Source organism: Oncorhynchus nerka, unplaced genomic scaffold (assembly GCF_034236695.1).
Source record: "Oncorhynchus nerka isolate Pitt River unplaced genomic scaffold, Oner_Uvic_2.0 unplaced_scaffold_1506, whole genome shotgun sequence".
Lineage (NCBI taxonomy): Eukaryota > Metazoa > Chordata > Actinopteri > Salmoniformes > Salmonidae > Oncorhynchus > Oncorhynchus nerka.
The window spans coordinates 50,417-72,888 of NW_027039808.1; the positions used below are offsets into that span (position 1 = coordinate 50,417).

The 22,472-nt window shown below is 41.4% G+C and overlaps 1 protein-coding gene across 1 annotated transcript in view; it reads right to left on the bottom strand.

Moving 5' to 3' along the window:
• The window catches only part of LOC135568538 (bifunctional heparan sulfate N-deacetylase/N-sulfotransferase 4-like), a 66,539-nt gene extending 44,601 nt beyond the window's left edge, over window positions 1-21,938 (bottom strand). Inside the window, exons 1-2 of the mRNA XM_065015332.1 lie at window positions 21,658-21,938; window positions 20,751-21,030 (exon numbers count right to left, since the gene is read on the bottom strand). Coding sequence (XP_064871404.1) covers window positions 20,751-21,030; window positions 21,658-21,806 — 429 coding nt within the window. The 5' untranslated portion in view covers window positions 21,807-21,938. The remainder of the gene's footprint in view (window positions 1-20,750; window positions 21,031-21,657) is intronic.
• Window positions 21,939-22,472: the final 534 nt, after the last annotated feature.

The following is a 22,472-nucleotide window of genomic DNA, read 5'->3' on the forward strand; positions in this document are numbered from 1 at the left end:
CCCCATAATAATAATAATATTAACCTGGTCAGTGAGAGGAGACAGGTCTCCCTTCCCCATAATAATAATAATATTAACCTGGTCAGTGAGAGGAGACAGGTCTCCCTTCCCCATAATAATAATAATATTAACCTGGTCAGTGAGAGGAGACAGGTCTCCCTTCCCCATAATAATAATAATATTAACCTGGTCAGTGAGAGGAGGCAGGTCTCCCTTCCCCATAATAATAATAATATTAACCTGGTCAGTGAGAGGAGACAGGTCTCCCTTCCCCATAATAATAATAATATTAACCTGGTCAGTGAGAGGAGACAGGTCTCCCTTCCCCATAATAATAATAATATTAACCTGGTCAGTGAGAGGACAGGTCTCCCTTCCCCATAATAATAATAATATTAACCTGGTCAGTGAGAGGAGACAGGTCTCCCTTCCCCATAATAATAATAATATTAACCTGGTCAGTGAGTCTCCCTTCCCCATAATAATAATAATATTAACCTGGTCAGTGGAGACAGGTCTCCCTTCCCCATAATAATAATAATATTAACCTGGTCAGTGAGAGGAGACAGGTCTCCCTTCCCCATAATAATAATAATATTAACCTGGTCAGTGAGAGGAGACAGGTCTCCCTTCCCCATAATAATAATAATATTAACCTGGTCAGTGAGACCTGGTCAGTGAGGTCAGGTCTCCCTTCCCCATAATAATAATAATATTAACCTGGTCAGTGAGAGGAGACAGGTCTCCCTTCCCCATAATAATAATAATATTAACCTGGTCAGTGAGAGGAGACAGGTCTCCCTTCCCCATAATAATAATAATATTAACCTGGTCAGTGAGAGGAGACAGGTCTCCCTTCCCCATAATAATAATAATATTAACCTGGTCAGTGAGAGGAGACAGGTCTCCCTTCCCCATAATAATAATAATATTAACCTGGTCAGTGAGAGGAGACAGGTCTCCCTTCCCCATAATAATAATAATATTAACCTGGTCAGTGAGAGGAGACAGGTCTCCCTTCCCCATAATAATAATAATATTAACATAATAATAATAATATTAACCTGGTCAGTGAGAGGAGGCAGGTCTCCCTTCCCCATAATAATAATAATATTAACCTGGTCAGTGAGAGGAGACAGGTCTCCCTTCCCCATAATAATAATAATATTAACCTGGTCAGTGAGAGGAGACAGGTCTCCCTTCCCCATAATAATAATAATATTAACCTGGTCAGTGAGAGGACAGTCTCCCTTCCCCATAATAATAATAATATTAACCTGGTCAGTGAGAGAGACAGGTCTCCCTTCCCCATAATAATAATAATATTAACCTGGTCAGTGAGAGGAGACAGGTCTCCCTTCCCCATAATAATAATAATATTAACCTGGTCAGTGAGAGGAGACAGGTCTCCCTTCCCCATAATAATAATAATATTAACCTGGTCAGTGAGAGGAGACAGGTCTCCCTTCCCCATAATAATAATAATATTAACCTGGTCAGTGAGAGGAGACAGGTCTCCCTTCCCCATAATAATAATAATATTAACCTGGTCAGTGAGAGGAGACAGGTCTCCCTTCCCCATAATAATAATATTAACCTGGTCAGTGAGAGGAGACAGGTCTCCCTTCCCCATAATAATAATAATATTAACCTGGTCAGTGAGAGGAGACAGGTCTCCCTTCCCCATAATAATAATAATATTAACCTGGTCAGTGAGAGGAGGCAGGTCTCCCTTCCCCATAATAATAATAATATTAACCTGGTCAGTGAGAGGAGACAGGTCTCCCTTCCCCATAATAATAATAATATTAACCTGGTCAGTGAGAGGAGACAGGTCTCCCTTCCCCATAATAATAATAATATTAACCTGGTCAGTGAGAGGACAGGTCTTCCCTTCCCCATAATAATAATAATATTAACCTGGTCAGTGAGACAGGTCTCCTTCCCCATAATAATAATAATATTAACCTGGTCAGACAGGTCTCCCTTCCCCATAATAATAATAATATTAACCTGGTCAGTGAGAGGAGACAGGTCTCCCTTCCCCATAATAATAATAATATTAACCTGGTCAGTGAGAGGAGACAGGTCTCCCTTCCCCATAATAATAATAATATTAACCTGGTCAGTGAGAGGAGACAGGTCTCCCTTCCCCATAATAATAATAATATTAACCTGGTCAGTGAGAGGAGACAGGTCTCCCTTCCCCATAATAATAATAATATTAACCTGGTCAGTGAGAGGAGACAGGTCTCCCTTCCCCATAATAATAATAATATTAACCTGGTCAGTGAGAGGAGACAGGTCTCCCTTCCCCATAATAATAATAATATTAACCTGGTCAGTGAGACAGGTCTCCCTTCCCCATAATAATAATAATATTAACCTGGTCAGTGAGGCAGGTCTCCCTTCCCCATAATAATAATAATATTAACCTGGTCAGTGAGAGGAGACAGGTCTCCCTTCCCCATAATAATAATAATATTAACCTGGTCAGTGAGAGGAGACAGGTCTCCCTTCCCCATAATAATAATAATATTAACCTGGTCAGTGAGAGGAGACAGGTCTCCCTTCCCCATAATAATAATAATATTAACCTGGTCAGTGAGAGGAGACAGGTCTCCCTTCCCCATAATAATAATAATATTAACCTGGTCAGTGAGAGGAGACAGGTCTCCCTTCCCCATAATAATAATAATATTAACCTGGTCAGTGAGAGGAGACAGGTCTCCCTTCCCCATAATAATAATAATATTAACCTGGTCAGTGAGAGGAGACAGGTCTCCCTTCCCCATAATAATAATAATATTAACCTGGTCAGTGAGAGGAGACAGGTCTCCCTTCCCCATAATAATAATAATATTAACCTGGTCAGTGAGGAGACAGGTCTCCCTTCCCCATAATAATAATAATATTAACCTGGTCAGTGAGAGGAGACAGGTCTCCCTTCCCCATAATAATAATAATATTAACCTGGTCAGTGAGAGGAGACAGGTCTCCCTTCCCCATAATAATAATAATATTAACCTGGTCAGTGAGAGGAGACAGGTCTCCCTTCCCCATAATAATAATAATATTAACCTGGTCAGTGAGAGGACAGGTCTCCCTTCCCCATAATAATAATAATATTAACCTGGTCAGTGAGACAGGTCTCCCTTCCCCATAATAATAATAATATTAACCTGGTCAGTGAGAGGAGACAGGTCTCCCTTCCCCATAATAATAATAATATTAACCTGGTCAGTGAGAGGAGGCAGGTCTCCCTTCCCCATAATAATAATAATATTAACCTGGTCAGTGAGAGGTCTCCCTTCCCCATAATAATAATAATTAACCTGGTCAGTGAGAGGAGTCTCCCTTCCCCATAATAATAATAATATTAACCTGGTCAGTGAGAGGAGACAGGTCTCCCTTCCCCATAATAATAATAATATTAACCTGGTCAGTGAGAGGAGACAGGTCTCCCTTCCCCATAATAATAATAATATTAACCTGGTCAGTGAGAGGAGACAGGTCTCCCTTCCCCATAATAATAATAATATTAACCTGGTCAGTGAGAGGAGGCAGGTCTCCCTTCCCCATAATAATAATAATATTAACCTGGTCAGTGAGAGGAGACAGGTCTCCCTTCCCCATAATAATAATAATATTAACCTGGTCAGTGAGAGGAGACAGGTCTCCCTTCCCCATAATAATAATAATATTAACCTGGTCAGTGAGAGGAGACAGGTCTCCCTTCCCATAATAATAATAATAACCTAATAATCCCTTAACCTAATATTAAGTGAGAGGAGACAGGTCTCCCTTCCCCATAATAATAATAATATTAACCTGGTCAGTGAGAGGGAGACAGGTCTCCCTTCCCCATAATAATAATAATATTAACCTGGTCAGTGAGAGGAGACAGGTCTCCCTTCCCCATAATAATAATAATATTAACCTGGTCAGTGAGAGGAGACAGGTCTCCCTTCCCCAGTAATAATAATAATATTAACCTGGTCAGTGAGAGGAGACAGGTCTCCCTTCCCCATAATAATAATAATATTAACCTGGTCAGTGAGAGGAGACAGGTCTCCCTTCCCCATAATAATAATAATATTAACCTGGTCAGTGAGTCTCCCTTCCCCATAATAATAATAATATTAAGGAGAGACAGGTCTCCCTTCCCCATAATAATAATAATATTAACCTGGTCAGTGAGAGGAGACAGGTCTCCCTTCCCCATAATAATAATAATATTAACCTGGTCAGTGAGAGGAGACAGGTCTCCCTTCCCCATAATAATAATAATATTAACCTGGTCAGTGAGACAGGTCTCCCTTCCCCCATAATAATAATAATATTAACCTGGTCAGTGAGAGGAGACAGGTCTCCCTTCCCCATAATAATAATAATATTAACCTGGTCAGTGAGAGGAGACAGGTCTCCCTTCCCCATAATAATAATAATATTAACCTGGTCAGTGAGGTCTCCCTTCCCCATAATAATAATAATATTAACCTGGTCAGACAGGTCTCCCTTCCCCATAATAATAATAATATTAACCTGGTCAGTGAGAGGAGACAGGTCTCCCTTCCCCATAATAATAATAATATTAACCTGGTCAGTGAGAGGAGACAGGTCTCCCTTCCCCATAATAATAATAATATTAACCTGGTCAGTGAGAGACAGGTCTCCCTTCCCCATAATAATAATAATATTAACCTGGTCAGTGAGAGGAGACAGGTCTCCCTTCCCCATAATAATAATAATATTAACCTGGTCAGTGAGAGGAGACAGGTCTCCCTTCCCCATAATAATAATAATATTAACCTGGTCAGTGAGAGGAGACAGGTCTCCCTTCCCCATAATAATAATAATATTAACCTGGTCAGTGAGAGGAGACAGGTCTCCCTTCCCCATAATAATAATAATATTAACCTGGTCAGTGAGAGGAGACAGGTCTCCCTTCCCCATAATAATAATAATATTAACCTGGTCAGTGAGAGGAGGCAGGTCTCCCTTCCCCATAATAATAATAATATTAACCTGGTCAGTGAGAGGAGACAGGTCTCCTTCCCCATAATAATAATAATATTAACCTGGTCAGTGAGAGGAGACAGGTCTCCCTTCCCCATAATAATAATAATATTAACCTGGTCAGTGAGAGGAGACAGGTCTCCCTTCCCCATAATAATAATAATATTAACCTGGTCAGTGAGAGGAGACAGGTCTCCCTTCCCCATAATAATAATAATATTAACCTGGTCAGTGAGAGGAGACAGGTCTCCCTTCCCCATAATAATAATAATATTAACCTGGTCAGTGAGAGGAGACAGGTCTCCCTTCCCCATAATAATAATAATATTAACCTGGTCAGTGAGAGGAGACAGGTCTCCTTCCCCATAATAATAATAATATTAACCTGGTCAGTGAGAGGAGACAGGTCTCCCTTCCCCATAATAATAATAATATTAACCTGGTCAGTGAGAGGAGACAGGTCTCCCTTCCCCATAATAATAATAATATTAACCTGGTCAGTGAGACAGGTCTCCCTTCCCCATAATAATAATAATATTAACCTGGTCAGTGAGTCTCCCTTCCCCATAATAATAATAATATTAAGAGAGGCAGGTCTCCCTTCCCCATAATAATAATAATATTAACCTGGTCAGTGAGAGGAGCAGGTCTCCCTTCCCCATAATAATAATAATATTAACCTGGTCAGTGAGAGGAGACAGGTCTCCCTTCCCCATAATAATAATAATATTAACCTGGTCAGTGAGAGGAGACAGGTCTCCCTTCCCCATAATAATAATAATATTAACCTGGTCAGTGAGAGGAGACAGGTCTCCCTTCCCCATAATAATAATAATATTAACCTGGTCAGTGAGAGGAGACAGGTCTCCCTTCCCCATAATAATAATAATATTAACCTGGTCAGTGAGAGGAGACAGGTCTCCCTTCCCCATAATAATAATAATATTAACCTGGTCAGTGAGAGGAGACAGGTCTCCCTTCCCCATAATAATAATAATATTAACCTGGTCAGTGAGAGGAGACAGGTCTCCCTTCCCCATAAATAATAATAATATTAACCTGGTCAGTGTCTCCCCTTCCCCATAATAATAATAATATTAACCTGGTCAGGAGACAGGTCTCCCTTCCCCATAATAATAATAATATTAACCTGGTCAGTGAGAGGAGACAGGTCTCCCTTCCCCATAATAATAATAATATTAACCTGGTCAGTGAGAGGAGACAGGTCTCCCTTCCCCATAATAATAATAATATTAACCTGGTCAGTGAGAGGAGACAGGTCTCCCTTCCCCATAATAATAATAATATTAACCTGGTCAGTGAGAGGAGACAGGTCTCCTTCCCCATAATAATAATAATATTAACCTGGTCAGTGAGAGGAGACAGGTCTCCCTTCCCCATAATAATAATAATATTAACCTGGTCAGTGAGAGGAGACAGGTCTCCCTTCCCCATAATAATAATAATATTAACCTGGTCAGTGAGAGGAGACAGGTCTCCCTTCCCCATAATAATAATAATATTAACCTGGTCAGTGAGAGGAGACAGGTCTCCCTTCCCCATAATAATAATAATATTAACCTGGTCAGTGAGACAGGTCTCCCTTCCCCATAATAATAATAATATTAACCTGGTCAGTGAGAGGAGACAGGTCTCCCTTCCCCATAATAATAATAATATTAACCTGGTCAGTGAGAGGAGGCAGGTCTCCCTTCCCCATAATAATAATAATATTAACCTGGTCAGTGAGAGGAGACAGGTCTCCCTTCCCATAATAATAATAATATTAACCTGGTCAGTGAGAGGAGACAGGTCTCCCTTCCCCATAATAATAATAATATTAACCTGGTCAGTGAGAGGAGACAGGTCTCCCTTCCCCATAATAATAATAATATTAACCTGGTCAGTGAGAGGAGACAGGTCTCCCTTCCCCATAATAATAATAATATTAACCTGGTCAGTGAGAGGAGACAGGTCTCCCTTCCCCATAATAATAATAATATTAACCTGGTCAGTGAGAGGAGACAGGTCTCCCTTCCCCATAATAATAATAATATTAACCTGGTCAGTGAGAGGAGGCAGGTCTCCTTCCCCCCCATAATAATAATAATATTAACCTGGTCAGTGAGAGGAGAGGTCTCCCTTCCCATAATAATAATAATATTAAGGTCTCCCTTCCCCATAATAATAATAATATTAACCTGGTCAGTGAGAGGAGACAGGTCTCCCTTCCCCAGTAATAATAATAATATTAACCTGGTCAGTGAGAGGAGACAGGTCTCCCTTCCCCATAATAATAATAATATTAACCTGGTCAGTGAGAGGAGACAGGTCTCCCTTCCCCATAATAATAATAATATTAACCTGGTCAGTGAGAGGAGGCAGGTCTCCCTTCCCCATAATAATAATAATATTAACCTGGTCAGTGAGAGGAGACAGGTCTCCCTTCCCCATAATAATAATAATATTAACCTGGTCAGTGAGAGGAGACAGGTCTCCCTTCCCCATAATAATAATAATATTAACCTGGTCAGTGAGAGGAGACAGGTCTCCCTTCCCCATAATAATAATAATATTAACCTGGTCAGTGAGAGGAGACAGGTCTCCCTTCCCCATAATAATAATAATATTAACCTGGTCAGTGAGAGGAGACAGGTCTCCCTTCCCCATAATAATAATAATATTAACCTGGTCAGTGAGGACAGGTCTCCTTCCCCATAATAATAATAATATTAACCTGGTCAGTGAGAGGAGACAGGTCTCCCTTCCCCATAATAATAATAATATTAACCTGGTCAGTGAGAGGAGACAGGTCTCCCTTCCCCATAATAATAATAATATTAACCTGGTCAGTGAGAGGGGAGACAGGTCTCCCTTCCCCATAATAATAATAATATTAACCTGGTCAGTGAGAGGAGACAGGTCTCCCTTCCCCATAATAATAATAATATTAACCTGGTCAGTGAGAGGAGACAGGTCTCCTTCCCCATAATAATAATAATATTAACCTGGTCAGTGAGAGGAGACAGGTCTCCCTTCCCCATAATAATAATAATATTAACCTGGTCAGTGAGAGGAGACAGGTCTCCCTTCCCCATAATAATAATAATATTAACCTGGTCAGTGAGAGGAGACAGGTCTCCCTTCCCCATAATAATAATAATATTAACCTGGTCAGTGAGAGGAGAGGCAGGTCTCCCTTCCCCATAATAATAATAATATTAACCTGGTCAGTGAGAGGAGACAGGTCTCCCTTCCCCATAATAATAATAATATTAACCTGGTCAGTGAGAGGAGACAGGTCTCCCTTCCCCATAATAATAATAATATTAACCTGGTCAGTGAGAGGAGACAGGTCTCCCTTCCCCATAATAATAATAATATTAACCTGGTCAGTGAGAGGAGACAGGTCTCCCTTCCCCATAATAATAATAATATTAACCTGGTCAGTGAGACAGGTCTCCCTTCCCCATAATAATAATAATATTAACCTGGTCAGTGAGAGGAGGCAGGTCTCCCTTCCCCATAATAATAATAATATTAACCTGGTCAGTGAGAGGAGACAGGTCTCCCTTCCCCATAATAATAATAATATTAACCTGGTCAGTGAGAGGAGACAGGTCTCCCTTCCCCATAATAATAATAATATTAACCTGGTCAGTGAGAGGAGACAGGTCTCCCTTCCCCATAATAATAATAATATTAACCTGGTCAGTGAGAGAGAGATTAACCTGGTCAGGTCTCCCTTCCCCATAATAATAATAATATTAACCTGGTCAGTGAGAGGAGACAGGCCCCCTTCCCCATAATAATAATAATATTAACCTGGTCAGTGAGAGGAGGCAGGTCTCCCTTCCCCATAATAATAATAATATTAACCTGGTCAGTGAGAGGAGACAGGTCTCCCTTCCCCATAATAATAATAATATTAACCTGGTCAGTGAGAGGAGACAGGTCTCCCTTCCCCATAATAATAATAATATTAACCTGGTCAGTGAGAGGAGACAGGTCTCCCTTCCCCATAATAATAATAATATTAACCTGGTCAGTGAGAGGAGACAGGTCTCCCTTCCCCATAATAATAATAATATTAACCTGGTCAGTGAGAGGAGACAGGTCTCCCTTCCCCATAATAATAATAATATTAACCTGGTCAGTGAGGGAGACAGGTCTCCCTTCCCCATAATAATAATAATATTAACCTGGTCAGTGAGAGGAGACAGGTCTCCCTTCCCCATAATAATAATAATATTAACCTGGTCAGTGAGAGGAGACAGGTCTCCCTTCCCCATAATAATAATAATATTAACCTGGTCAGTGAGAGGAGACAGGTCTCCTTCCCCATAATAATAATAATATTAACCTGGTCAGTGAGAGGAGACAGGTCTCCCTTCCCCATAATAATAATAATATTAACCTGGTCAGTGAGAGGAGACAGGTCTCCCTTCCCCATAATAATAATAATATTAACCTGGTCAGTGAGAGGAGACAGGTCTCCCTTCCCCATAATAATAATAATATTAACCTGGTCAGTGAGAGGAGACAGGTCTCCCTTCCCCATAATAATAATAATATTAACCTGGTCAGTGAGAGGAGACAGGTCTCCCTTCCCCATAATAATAATAATATTAACCTGGTCAGTGAGAGGAGACAGGTCTCCCTTCCCCCATAATAATAATAATATTAACCTGGTCAGTGAGAGGAGACAGGTCTCCCTTCCCCATAATAATAATAATATTAACCTGGTCAGTGAGAGGAGACAGGTCTCCCTTCCCCATAATAATAATAATATTAACCTGGTCAGTGAGAGGAGACAGGTCTCCCTTCCCCATAATAATAATAATATTAACCTGGTCAGTGAGAGGAGACAGGTCTCCCTTCCCCATAATAATAATAATATTAACCTGGTCAGTGAGAGGAGACAGGTCTCCCTTCCCCATAATAATAATAATATTAACCTGGTCAGTGAGAGGAGACAGGTCTCCCCTTCCCCATAATAATAATAATATTAACCTGGTCAGTGAGAGGAGACAGGTCTCCCTTCCCCATAATAATAATAATATTAACCTGGTCAGTGAGAGGAGACAGGTCTCCCTTCCCCATAATAATAATAATATTAACCTGGTCAGTGAGAGGAGACAGGTCTCCCTTCCCCATAATAATAATAATATTAACCTGGTCAGTGAGAGGAGACAGGTCTCCCTTCCCCATAATAATAATAATATTAACCTGGTCAGTGAGAGGAGACAGGTCTCCCTTCCCATAATAATAATAATATTAACCTGGTCAGTGAGAGGAGGCAGGTCTCCCTTCCCCATAATAATAATAATATTAACCTGGTCAGTGAGAGGAGACAGGTCTCCCTTCCCCATAATAATAATAATATTAACCTGGTCAGTGAGAGGAGACAGGTCTCCCTTCCCCATAATAATAATAATATTAACCTGGTCAGTGAGAGGAGACAGGTCTCCCTTCCCCATAATAATAATAATATTAACCTGGTCAGTGAGAGGAGACAGGTCTCCCTTCCCATAATAATAATAATATTAACCTGGTCAGTGAGACCTGGGAGACAGGTCTCCCTTCCCCATAATAATAATAATATTAACCTGGTCAGTGAGAGGAGACAGGTCTCCCTTCCCCATAATAATAATAATATTAACCCTGAGACAGGTCTCCCTTCCCCATAATAATAATAATATTAACCTGGTCAGTGAGAGGAGACAGGTCTCCCTTCCCCATAATAATAATAATATTAACCTGGTCAGTGAGAGAGGCAGGTCTCCCTTCCCCATAATAATAATAATATTAACCTGGTCAGTGAGAGGAGACAGGTCTCCCTTCCCCCATAATAATAATAATATTAACCTGGTCAGTGTCTCCTTCCCCATAATAATAATAATATTAAGTCAGTGAGACAGGTCTCCCTTCCCCATAATAATAATAATATTAACCTGGTCAGTGAGAGGAGACAGGTCTCCCTTCCCCATAATAATAATAATATTAACCTGGTCAGTGAGAGGAGACAGGTCTCCCTTCCCCATAATAATAATAATATTAACCTGGTCAGTGAGAGGAGACAGGTCTCCCTTCCCCATAATAATAATAATATTAACCTGGTCAGTGAGACAGGTCTCCCTTCCCCATAATAATAATAATATTAACCTGGTCAGTGAGAGGAGACAGGTCTCCCTTCCCCATAATAATAATAATATTAACCTGGTCAGTGAGAGGAGACAGGTCTCCCTTCCCCATAATAATAATAATATTAACCTGGTCAGTGAGAGGAGACAGGTCTCCCTTCCCCATAATAATAATAATATTAACCTGGTCAGTGAGAGGAGACAGGTCTCCCTTCCCCATAATAATAATAATATTAACCTGGTCAGTGAGAGGAGACAGGTCTCCCTTCCCCATAATAATAATAATATTAACCTGGTCAGTGAGACAGGTCTCCCTTCCCCATAATAATAATAATATTAACCTGGTCAGTGAGAGGAGACAGGTCTCCCTTCCCCATAATAATAATAATATTAACCTGGTCAGTGAGAGGAGACAGGTCTCCCTTCCCCATAATAATAATAATATTAACCTGGTCAGTGAGAGGAGGTCTCCCTTCCCCATAATAATAATAATATTAACCTGGTCAGTCAGGTCCCTTCCCCATAATAATAATAATATTAACCTGGTCAGTGAGAGGAGACAGGTCTCCCTTCCCCATAATAATAATAATATTAACCTGGTCAGTGAGAGGAGACAGGTCTCCTTCCCCATAATAATAATAATATTAACCTGGTCAGTGAGACCTGGAGACAGGTCTCCCTTCCCATAATAATAATAATATTAACCTGGTCAGTGAGACAGGTCTCCCTTCCCCATAATAATAATAATATTAACCTGGTCAGTGAGAGGAGACAGGTCTCCCTTCCCCATAATAATAATAATATTAACCTGGTCAGTGAGAGGAGACAGGTCTCCCTTCCCCATAATAATAATAATATTAACCTGGTCAGTGAGAGGAGACAGGTCTCCCTTCCCCATAATAATAATAATATTAACCTGGTCAGTGAGAGGAGGCAGGTCTCCCTTCCCCATAATAATAATAATATTAACCTGGTCAGTGAGAGGAGACAGGTCTCCCTTCCCCATAATAATAATAATATTAACCTGGTCAGTGAGAGGAGACAGGTCTCCCTTCCCCATAATAATAATAATATTAACCTGGTCAGTGAGAGGAGACAGGTCTCCCTTCCCCATAATAATAATAATATTAACCTGGTCAGTGAGACAGGTCTCCCTTCCCCATAATAATAATAATATTAACCTGGTCAGTGAGAGACAGGTCTCCCTTCCCCATAATAATAATAATATTAACCTGGTCAGTGAGAGGAGACAGGTCTCCCTTCCCCATAATAATAATAATATTAACCTGGTCAGTGAGAGGAGACAGGTCTCCCTTCCCCATAATAATAATAATATTAACCTGGTCAGTGAGACAGGTCTCCCTTCCCCATAATAATAATAATATTAACCTGGTCAGTGAGAGGAGACAGGTCTCCCTTCCCCATAATAATAATAATATTAACCTGGTCAGTGAGAGGAGACAGGTCTCCCTTCCCCATAATAATAATAATATTAACCTGGTCAGTGAGAGGAGACAGGTCTCCCTTCCCCATAATAATAATAATATTAACCTGGTCAGTGAGAGGAGACAGGTCTCCCTTCCCCATAATAATAATAATATTAACCTGGTCAGTGAGAGGAGACAGGTCTCCCTTCCCCATAATAATAATATTAACCTGGTCAGTGAGAGGAGGCAGGTCTCCCTTCCCCATAATAATAATAATATTAACCTGGTCAGTGAGACAGGTCTCCCTTCCCCATAATAATAATAATATTAACCTGGTCAGTGAGAGGAGACAGGTCTCCCTTCCCCATAATAATAATAATATTAACCTGGTCAGTGAGAGGAGACAGGTCTCCCTTCCCCATAATAATAATAATATTAACCTGGTCAGTGAGAGGAGACAGGTCTCCCTTCCCCATAATAATAATAATATTAACCTGGTCAGTGAGAGGAGACAGGTCTCCCTTCCCCATAATAATAATAATATTAACCTGGTCAGTGAGAGGAGACAGGTCTCCCTTCCCCATAATAATAATAATATTAACCTGGTCAGTGAGAGGAGACAGGTCTCCCTTCCCCATAATAATAATAATATTAACCTGGTCAGTGAGAGGAGACAGGTCTCCCTTCCCCATAATAATAATAATATTAACCTGGTCAGTGAGAGGAGACAGGTCTCCCTTCCCCATAATAATAATAATATTAACCTGGTCAGTGAGAGGAGGCAGGTCTCCCTTCCCCATAATAATAATAATATTAACCTGGTCAGTGAGAGGAGACAGGTCTCCCTTCCCCATAATAATAATAATATTAACCTGGTCAGTGAGAGGAGACAGGTCTCCCTTCCCCATAATAATAATAATATTAACCTGGTCAGTGAGAGGAGACAGGTCTCCCTTCCCCATAATAATAATAATATTAACCTGGTCAGTGAGAGGAGACAGGTCTCCCTTCCCCATAATAATAATAATATTAACCTGGTCAGTGAGAGGAGACAGGTCTCCCTTCCCCATAATAATAATAATATTAACCTGGTCAGTGACCTGGTCAGTGAGACAGGTCTCCCTTCCCCATAATAATAATAATATTAACCTGGTCAGTGAGAGGAGACAGGTCTCCTTCCCCATAATAATAATAATATTAACCTGGTCAGGTCTCCTTCCCCATAATAATAATAATATTAACCTGGTCAGTGAGAGACAGGTCTCCCTTCCCCATAATAATAATAATATTAACCTGGTCAGTGAGAGGAGACAGGTCTCCCTTCCCCATAATAATAATAATATTAACCTGGTCAGTGAGAGGAGACAGGTCTCCCTTCCCCATAATAATAATAATATTAACCTGGTCAGTGAGAGGAGACAGGTCTCCCTTCCCCATAATAATAATAATATTAACCTGGTCAGTGAGAGGCAGGTCTCCCTTCCCCATAATAATAATAATATTAACCTGGTCAGTGAGAGGAGACAGGTCTCCCTTCCCCATAATAATAATAATATTAACCTGGTCAGTGAGAGGAGACAGGTCTCCCTTCCCCATAATAATAATAATATTAACCTGGTCAGTGTCTCCCTTCCCCATAATAATAATATTAACCTGGTCAGTGAGAGGAGACAGGTCTCCCTTCCCCATAATAATAATAATATTAACCTGGTCAGTGAGAGGAGACAGGTCTCCCTTCCCCATAATAATAATAATATTAACCTGGTCAGTGAGAGGAGACAGGTCTCCCTTCCCCATAATAATAATAATATTAACCTGGTCAGTGAGAGGAGACAGGTCTCCCTTCCCCATAATAATAATAATATTAACCTGGTCAGTGAGAGGAGACAGGTCTCCCTTCCCCATAATAATAATAATATTAACCTGGTCAGTGAGAGGAGACAGGTCTCCCTTCCCCATAATAATAATAATATTAACCTGGTCAGTGAGAGGAGACAGGTCTCCCTTCCCCATAATAATAATAATATTAACCTGGTCAGTGAGAGGGAGACAGGTCTCCCTTCCCCATAATAATAATAATATTAACCTGGTCAGTGAGAGACAGGTCTCCAGGTCTCCCTTCCCCATAATAATAATAATATTAACCTGGTCAGTGAGAGGAGACAGGTCTCCCTTCCCCATAATAATAATAATATTAACCTGGTCAGTGAGACAGGTCTCCCTTCCCCATCCCTTTAACCCCATAATAATAATAATATTAACCTGGTCAGTGAGAGGAGACAGGTCTCCCTTCCCCATAATAATAATAATATTAACCTGGTCAGTGAGAGGAGGCAGGTCTCCCTTCCCCATAATAATAATAATATTAACCTGGTCAGTGAGAGGAGACAGGTCTCCCTTCCCCATAATAATAATAATATTAACCTGGTCAGTGAGAGGAGACAGGTCTCCCTTCCCCATAATAATAATAATATTAACCTGGTCAGTGAGAGGAGACAGGTCTCCCTTCCCCATAATAATAATAATATTAACCTGGTCAGTGAGACAGGTCTCCCTTCCCCATAATAATAATAATATTAACCTGGTCAGTGAGAGGAGACAGGTCTCCCTTCCCCATAATAATAATAATATTAACCTGGTCAGTGAGAGGAGACAGGTCTCCCTTCCCCATAATAATAATAATATTAACCTGGTCAGTGAGAGGAGACAGGTCTCCCTTCCCCATAATAATAATAATATTAACCTGGTCAGTGAGAGGAGACAGGTCTCCCTTCCCCATAATAATAATAATATTAACCTGGTCAGTGAGAGGAGGCAGGTCTCCCTTCCCCATAATAATAATAATATTAACCTGGTCAGTGAGAGGAGGCAGGTCTCCCTTCCCCATAATAATAATAATATTAACCTGGTCAGTGAGAGGAGACAGGTCTCCCTTCCCCATAATAATAATAATATTAACCTGGTCAGTGAGAGGAGACAGGTCTCCCTTCCCCATAATAATAATAATATTAACCTGGTCAGTGAGAGGAGACAGGTCTCCCTTCCCCATAATAATAATAATATTAACCTGGTCAGTGAGAGGAGACAGGTCTCCCTTCCCCATAATAATAATAATATTAACCTGGTCAGTGAGGCAGGTCTCCCTTCCCCATAATAATAATAATATTAACCTGGTCAGTGAGAGGAGACAGGTCTCCCTTCCCCATAATAATAATAATATTAACCTGGTCAGTGAGGCAGGTCTCCCTTCCCCATAATAATAATAATATTAACCTGGTCAGTGAGAGGAGACAGGTCTCCCTTCCCCATAATAATAATAATATTAACCTGGTCAGTGAGAGGAGACAGGTCTCCCTTCCCCATAATAATAATAATATTAACCTGGTCAGTGAGAGGAGACAGGTCTCCCTTCCCCATAATAATAATAATATTAACCTGGTCAGTGAGACAGGTCTCCCTTCCCCATAATAATAATAATATTAACCTGGTCAGTGAGACAGGTCTCCCCCCCATAATAATAATAATATTAACCTGGTCCAGGTCTCCCTTCCCCATAATAATAATATTAACCTGGTCAGTGAGAGGAGACAGGTCTCCCTTCCCATAATAATAATAATATTAACCTGGTCAGTGAGAGGAGACAGGTCTCCCTTCCCCATAATAATAATAATATTAACCTGGTCAGTGAGACAGGTCTCCCTTCCCCATAATAATAATATATTAACCTGGTCATGAGACAGGTCTCCCTTCCCCATAATAATAATAATATTAACCTGGTCAGTGAGACAGGTCTCCCTTCCCCATAATAATAATAATATTAACCTGGTCAGTGAGAGGGAGACAGGTCTCCCTTCCCCATAATAATAATAATATTAACCTGGTCAGTGAGAGGAGACAGGTCTCCCTTCCCCATAATAATAATAATATTAACCTGGTCAGTGAGAGGAGACAGGTCTCCCTTCCCCATAATAATAATAATATTAACCTGGTCAGTGAGGCAGGTCTCCTTCCCCATAATAATAATAATATTAACCTGGTCAGTGAGAGGTCAGGCAGGTCTCCCTTCCCATAATAATAATAATATTAACCTGGTCAGTGAGAGGAGACAGGTCTCCCTTCCCATAATAATAATAATATTAACCTGGTCAGTGAGAGGAGACAGGTCTCCCTTCCCCATAATAATAATAATATTAACCTGGTCAGTGAGGAGACAGGTCTCCCTTCCCCATAATAATAATAATATTAACCTGGTCAGTGAGAGGAGGCAGGTCTCCCTTCCCCATAATAATAATAATATTAACCTGGTCAGTGAGAGGAGACAGGTCTCCCTTCCCATAATAATAATAATATTAACCTGGTCAGTGAGAGGAGACAGGTCTCCCTTCCCCATAATAATAATAATATTAACCTGGTCAGTGAGAGGAGACAGGTCTCCCTTCCCCATAATAATAATAATATTAACCTGGTCAGTGAGAGGAGGCAGGTCTCCCTTCCCCATAATAATAATAATATTAACCTGGTCAGTGAGAGAGACAGGTCTCCCTTCCCCATAATAATAATAATATTAACCTGGTCAGTGAGAGGAGACAGGTCTCCCTTCCCCATAATAATAATAATATTAACCTGGTCAGTGAGAGGAGGCAGGTCTCCCTTCCCCATAATAATAATAATATTAACCTGGTCAGTGAGAGGAGACAGGTCTCCCTTCCCCATAATAATAATAATATTAACCTGGTCAGTGAGAGGAGACAGGTCTCCCTTCCCCCTTCCCCATGAGAGGAGACAATAATAATAATATTAACCTGGTCAGTGAGAGGAGACAGGTCTCCCTTCCCCATAATAATAATAATATTAACCTGGTCAGTGAGACAGGTCTCCCTTCCCCATAATAATAATAATATTAACCTGGTCAGTGAGAGGAGACAGGTCTCCCTTCCCCATAATAATAATAATATTAACCTGGTCAGTGAGAGGAGGCAGGTCTCCCTTCCCCATAATAATAATAATATTAACCTGGTCAGTGAGGCAGGTCTCCCTTCCCCATAATAATAATAATATTAACCTGGTCAGTGAGAGGAGACAGGTCTCCCTTCCCCATAATAATAATAATATTAACCTGGTCAGTGAGAGGAGGCAGGTCTCCCTTCCCCATAATAATAATAATATTAACCTGGTCAGTGAGACAGGTCTCCCTTCCCCATAATAATAATAATATTAACCTGGTCAGTGAGAGGAGGCAGGTCTCCCTTCCCCATAATAATAATAATATTAACCTGGTCAGTGAGAGGAGGCAGGTCTCCCTTCCCCATAATAATAATAATATTAACCTGGTCAGTGAGAGGAGGCAGGTCTCCCTTCCCCATAATAATAATAATATTAACCTGGTCAGTGAGAGGAGACAGGTCTCCCTTCCCCATAATAATAATAATATTAACCTGGTCAGTGAGAGGAGACAGGTCTCCCTTCCCCATAATAATAATAATATTAACCTGGTCAGTGAGAGGAGACAGGTCTCCCTTCCCCATAATAATAATAATATTAACCTGGTCAGTGAGACAGGTCTCCCTTCCCCATAATAATAATAATATTAACCTGGTCAGTGAGACAGGTCTCCCTTCCCCATAATAATAATAATATTAACCTGGTCAGTGAGAGGAGACAGGTCTCCCTTCCCCATAATAATAATAATATTAACCTGGTCAGTGAGAGGAGGCAGGTCTCCCTTCCCCATAATAATAATAATATTAACCTGGTCAGTGAGGCAGGTCTCCCTTCCCCATAATAATAATAATATTAACCTGGTCAGTGAGAGGAGACAGGTCTCCCTTCCCCATAATAATAATAATAATATTAACCTGGTCAGTGAGAGGAGGCAGGTCTCCCTTCCCCATAATAATAATAATATTAACCTGGTCAGTGAGAGGAGACAGGTCTCCCTTCCCCATAATAATAATAATATTAACCTGGTCAGTGAGACAGGTCTCCCTTCCCCATAATAATAATAATATTAACCTGGTCAGTGAGAGGTCTCCTTCCCCATAATAATAATAATATTAACCTGGTCAGTGAGAGGAGACAGGTCTCCCTTCCCCATAATAATAATAATATTAACCTGGTCAGTGAGATGAGGCAGGTCTCCCTTCCCCATAATAATAATAATATTAACCTGGTCAGTGAGACAGGTCTCCCTTCCCCATAATAATAATAATATTAACCTGGTCAGTGAGAGGAGACAGGTCTCCCTTCCCCATAATAATAATAATATTAACCTGGTCAGTGAGAGGAGACAGGTCTCCCTTCCCCATAATAATAATAATATTAACCTGGTCAGTGAGAGGAGACAGGTCTCCCTTCCCCCATAATAATAATAATATTAACCTGGTCAGTGAGACAGGTCTCCCTTCCCCATAATAATAATAATATTAACCTGGTCAGTGAGACAGGTCTCCCCTTCCCCATAATAATAATAATATTAACCTGGTCAGTGAGAGAGCAGGTCTCCCTTCCCCATAATAATAATAATATTAACCTGGTCAGTGAGAGGAGGTCTCCCTTCCCATAATAATAATAATATTAACCTGGTCAGTGAGACAGGTCTCCCTTCCCCATAATAATAATAATATTAACCTGGTCAGTGAGAGGAGCAGGTCTCCCTTCCCCATAATAATAATAATATTAACCTGGTCAGTGAGACAGGTCTCCTTCCCCATAATAATAATAATATTAACCTGGTCAGTGAGAGGCAGGTCTCCCTTCCCATAATAATAATAATATTAACCTGGTCAGTGAGAGGAGGCAGGTCTCCCTTCCCCATAATAATAATAATATTAACCTGGTCAGTGAGAGGAGGCAGGTCTCCCTTCCCCATAATAATAATAATATTAACCTGGTCAGTGAGAGGAGACAGGTCTCCCTTCCCCATAATAATAATAATATTAACCTGGTCAGTGAGAGGAGACAGGTCTCCCTTCCCCATAATAATAATAATATTAACCTGGTCAGTGAGAGGAGACAGGTCTCCCTTCCCCATAATAATAATAATATTAACCTGGTCAGTGAGACAGGTCTCCCTTCCCCATAATAATAATAACCTGGTAAGGTCTCCCTTCCCCATAATAATAATAATATTAACCTGGTCAGTGAGACAGGTCTCCCTTCCCCATAATAATAATAATATTAACCTGGTCAGTGAGAGGAGGCAGGTCTCCCCTCCCCATAATAATAATAATATTAACCTGGTCAGTGAGAGGAGGCAGGTCTCCCTTCCCCATAATAATAATAATATTAACCTGGTCAGTGAGGCAGGTCTCCCTTCCCCATAATAATAATAATATTAACCTGGTCAGTGAGAGGAGACAGGTCTCCTTCCCCATAATAATAATAATATTAACCTGGTCAGTGAGAGGAGACAGGTCTCCCTTCCCCATAATAATAATAATATTAACCTGGTCAGTGAGACAGGTCTCCCTTCCCCATAATAATAATAATATTAACCTGGTCAGTGAGACAGGTCTCCCTTCCCCATAATAATAATAATATTAACCTGGTCAGTGAGGCAGGTCTCCCTTCCCCATAATAATAATAATATTAACCTGGTCAGTGAGGCAGGTCTCCCTTCCCCATAATAATAATAATATTAACCTGGTCAGTGAGAGGAGACAGGTCTCCCTTCCCCATAATAATAATAATATTAACCTGGTCAGTGAGAGAAGACAGGTCTCCCTTCCCCATAATAATAATAATATTAACCTGGTCAGTGAGAGGAGGCAGGTCTCCCTTCCCCATAATAATAATAATATTAACCTGGTCAGTGAGAGGAGGCAGGTCTCCCTTCCCCATAATAATAATAATATTAACCTGGTCAGTGAGGCAGGTCTCCCTTCCCCATAATAATAATAATATTAACCTGGTCAGTGAGACAGGTCTCCCTTCCCCATAATAATAATAATATTAACCTGGTCAGTGAGGCAGGTCTCCCTTCCCCATAATAATAATAATATTAACCTGGTCAGTGAGAGGAGGCAGGTCTCCCTTCCTCATAATAATAATAATATTAACCTGGTCAGTGAGAGGAGGCAGGTCTCCCTTCCCCATAATAATAATAATATTAACCTGGTCAGTGAGACAGGTCTCCCTTCCCCATAATAATAATAATATTAACCTGGTCAGTGAGAGGAGGCAGGTCTCCCTTCCCCGGGGTGATCTCTGTTGTGAAGGGGTACCTGGCTGACTCCAGGATGGTGACTATGTCCTGTCCTAACTGGCTATACTGTGATTCTACTAGTACCAATACTACTGGGTCGACTGAAGGGAGGGGCTGCGTGTCGCGGTCAGATCGTCTGTCGGTGTGTTTATCAGTGTGTGTGTCGGTGTGTTTATCGGTGTGTGTGTCGGGTTCAGATCGTCTGTCGGTGTGTGTGTCGGGGTGTTTATCAGTGTGTCTGTCGGTGTGTTTATCAGTGTGTGTGTCGGTGTGTTTATCAGTGTGTGTTGGGGTCAGATCGTCTGTCGGTGTGTGTGTCGGGGTGTTTATCAGTGTGTCTGTCGGTGTGTTTATCAGTGTGTGTGTCGGTGTGTTTATCAGTGTGTGTGTCGGGGTCAGATCGTCTGTCGGTGTGTGTGTCGGGGTCAGATCGTCTGTCAGTGTGTGTGTCGGTGTGTTTATCAGTGTGTGTGTCGGGGTGTGTATCAGTGTGTGTGTTGGGTTGTTTATCAGTGTGTGTGTCGGTGTGTTTATCAGTGTGTGTGTTGGGGTCAGATCGTCTGTCGGTGTGTGTGTCGGGGTCAGATCGTCTGTCAGTGTGTGTGTCGGTGTGTTTATCAGTGTGTGTGTCGGGGTGTGTATCAGTGTGTGTGTCGGTGTGTTTATCAGTGTGTCTGTCGGTGTGTGTATCAGTGTGTGTGTCGGTGTGTTCATCAGTGTGTGTGTCGGTGTGTTTATCAGTGTGTGTGTCGGTGTGTTTATCAGTGTGTCTGTCGGTGTGTGTATCAGTGTGTGTGTCCCGGTCGGATCGTCTGTCGGTGTGTGTGTTGGGGGATCTGTAGGGAGTTGGAAAGGGCAGGGGCACGCCACAGCAACGTGCTCTCCTGATTGGTTGAGCTGTAGAGTGGGGGCGGAGTGAGAGAATAGCAAGTAGGCGGAGCCTAGCAGGGAGCCAGAGGCGAGGAGGAGGAGGAATCGCCGCAGGTGGCGACGGACATGCACCGCTAACGACATCACTACCTGGAGGGGCGATGTATACAGGTGTATGTCAGGGTGTGTGTCGCGATGTATACAGGTGTATGTCAGGGTGTGTGTCGCGATGTATACAGGTGTGTGTCAGGGTGTGTGTCGCGATGTATACAGGTGTGTGTCAGGGTGTGTGTCGCGATGTATACAGGTGTGTGTCAGGGTGTGTGTGCGATGTATACAGGTGTATGTCAGGGTGTGTGTCGCGATGTATCAGGTGGGGGTGTGTGTGTGTGTGTGTGTGTGTGTCAAGGTGTGTCAAGGTGTGTGTGTCAAGGTGTGTGTGTGTGTCAAGGTGTGTGTGTGTGTATGTCAAGGTGTGTGTGTGTCAGGGTGTGTGTGTATGTCAAGGTGTATGTGTGTCAGGGTGTGTGTGTGTGTGTGTGTGTGTGTGTGTGTGTGTGTGTGTGTGTGTGTGTGTGTGTGTGTGTGTGTGTGTGTGTGTGTATGTCAAGGTGTATGTGTGTCAGGGTGTGTGTTTGTGTGTGTGTGTGTGTGTGTCAGGGTGTGTGTGTGTGTGTGTGTGTGTGTGTGTGTGTGTGTGTGTATGTCAAGGTGTGTGTGTGTCAGGGTGTGTGTGTGTCAATGTGTGTGTGTGTGTCAGGGTGTGTGTGTGTGTCAAGGTGTGTGTGTGTGTGTGTGTATGTCAAGGTG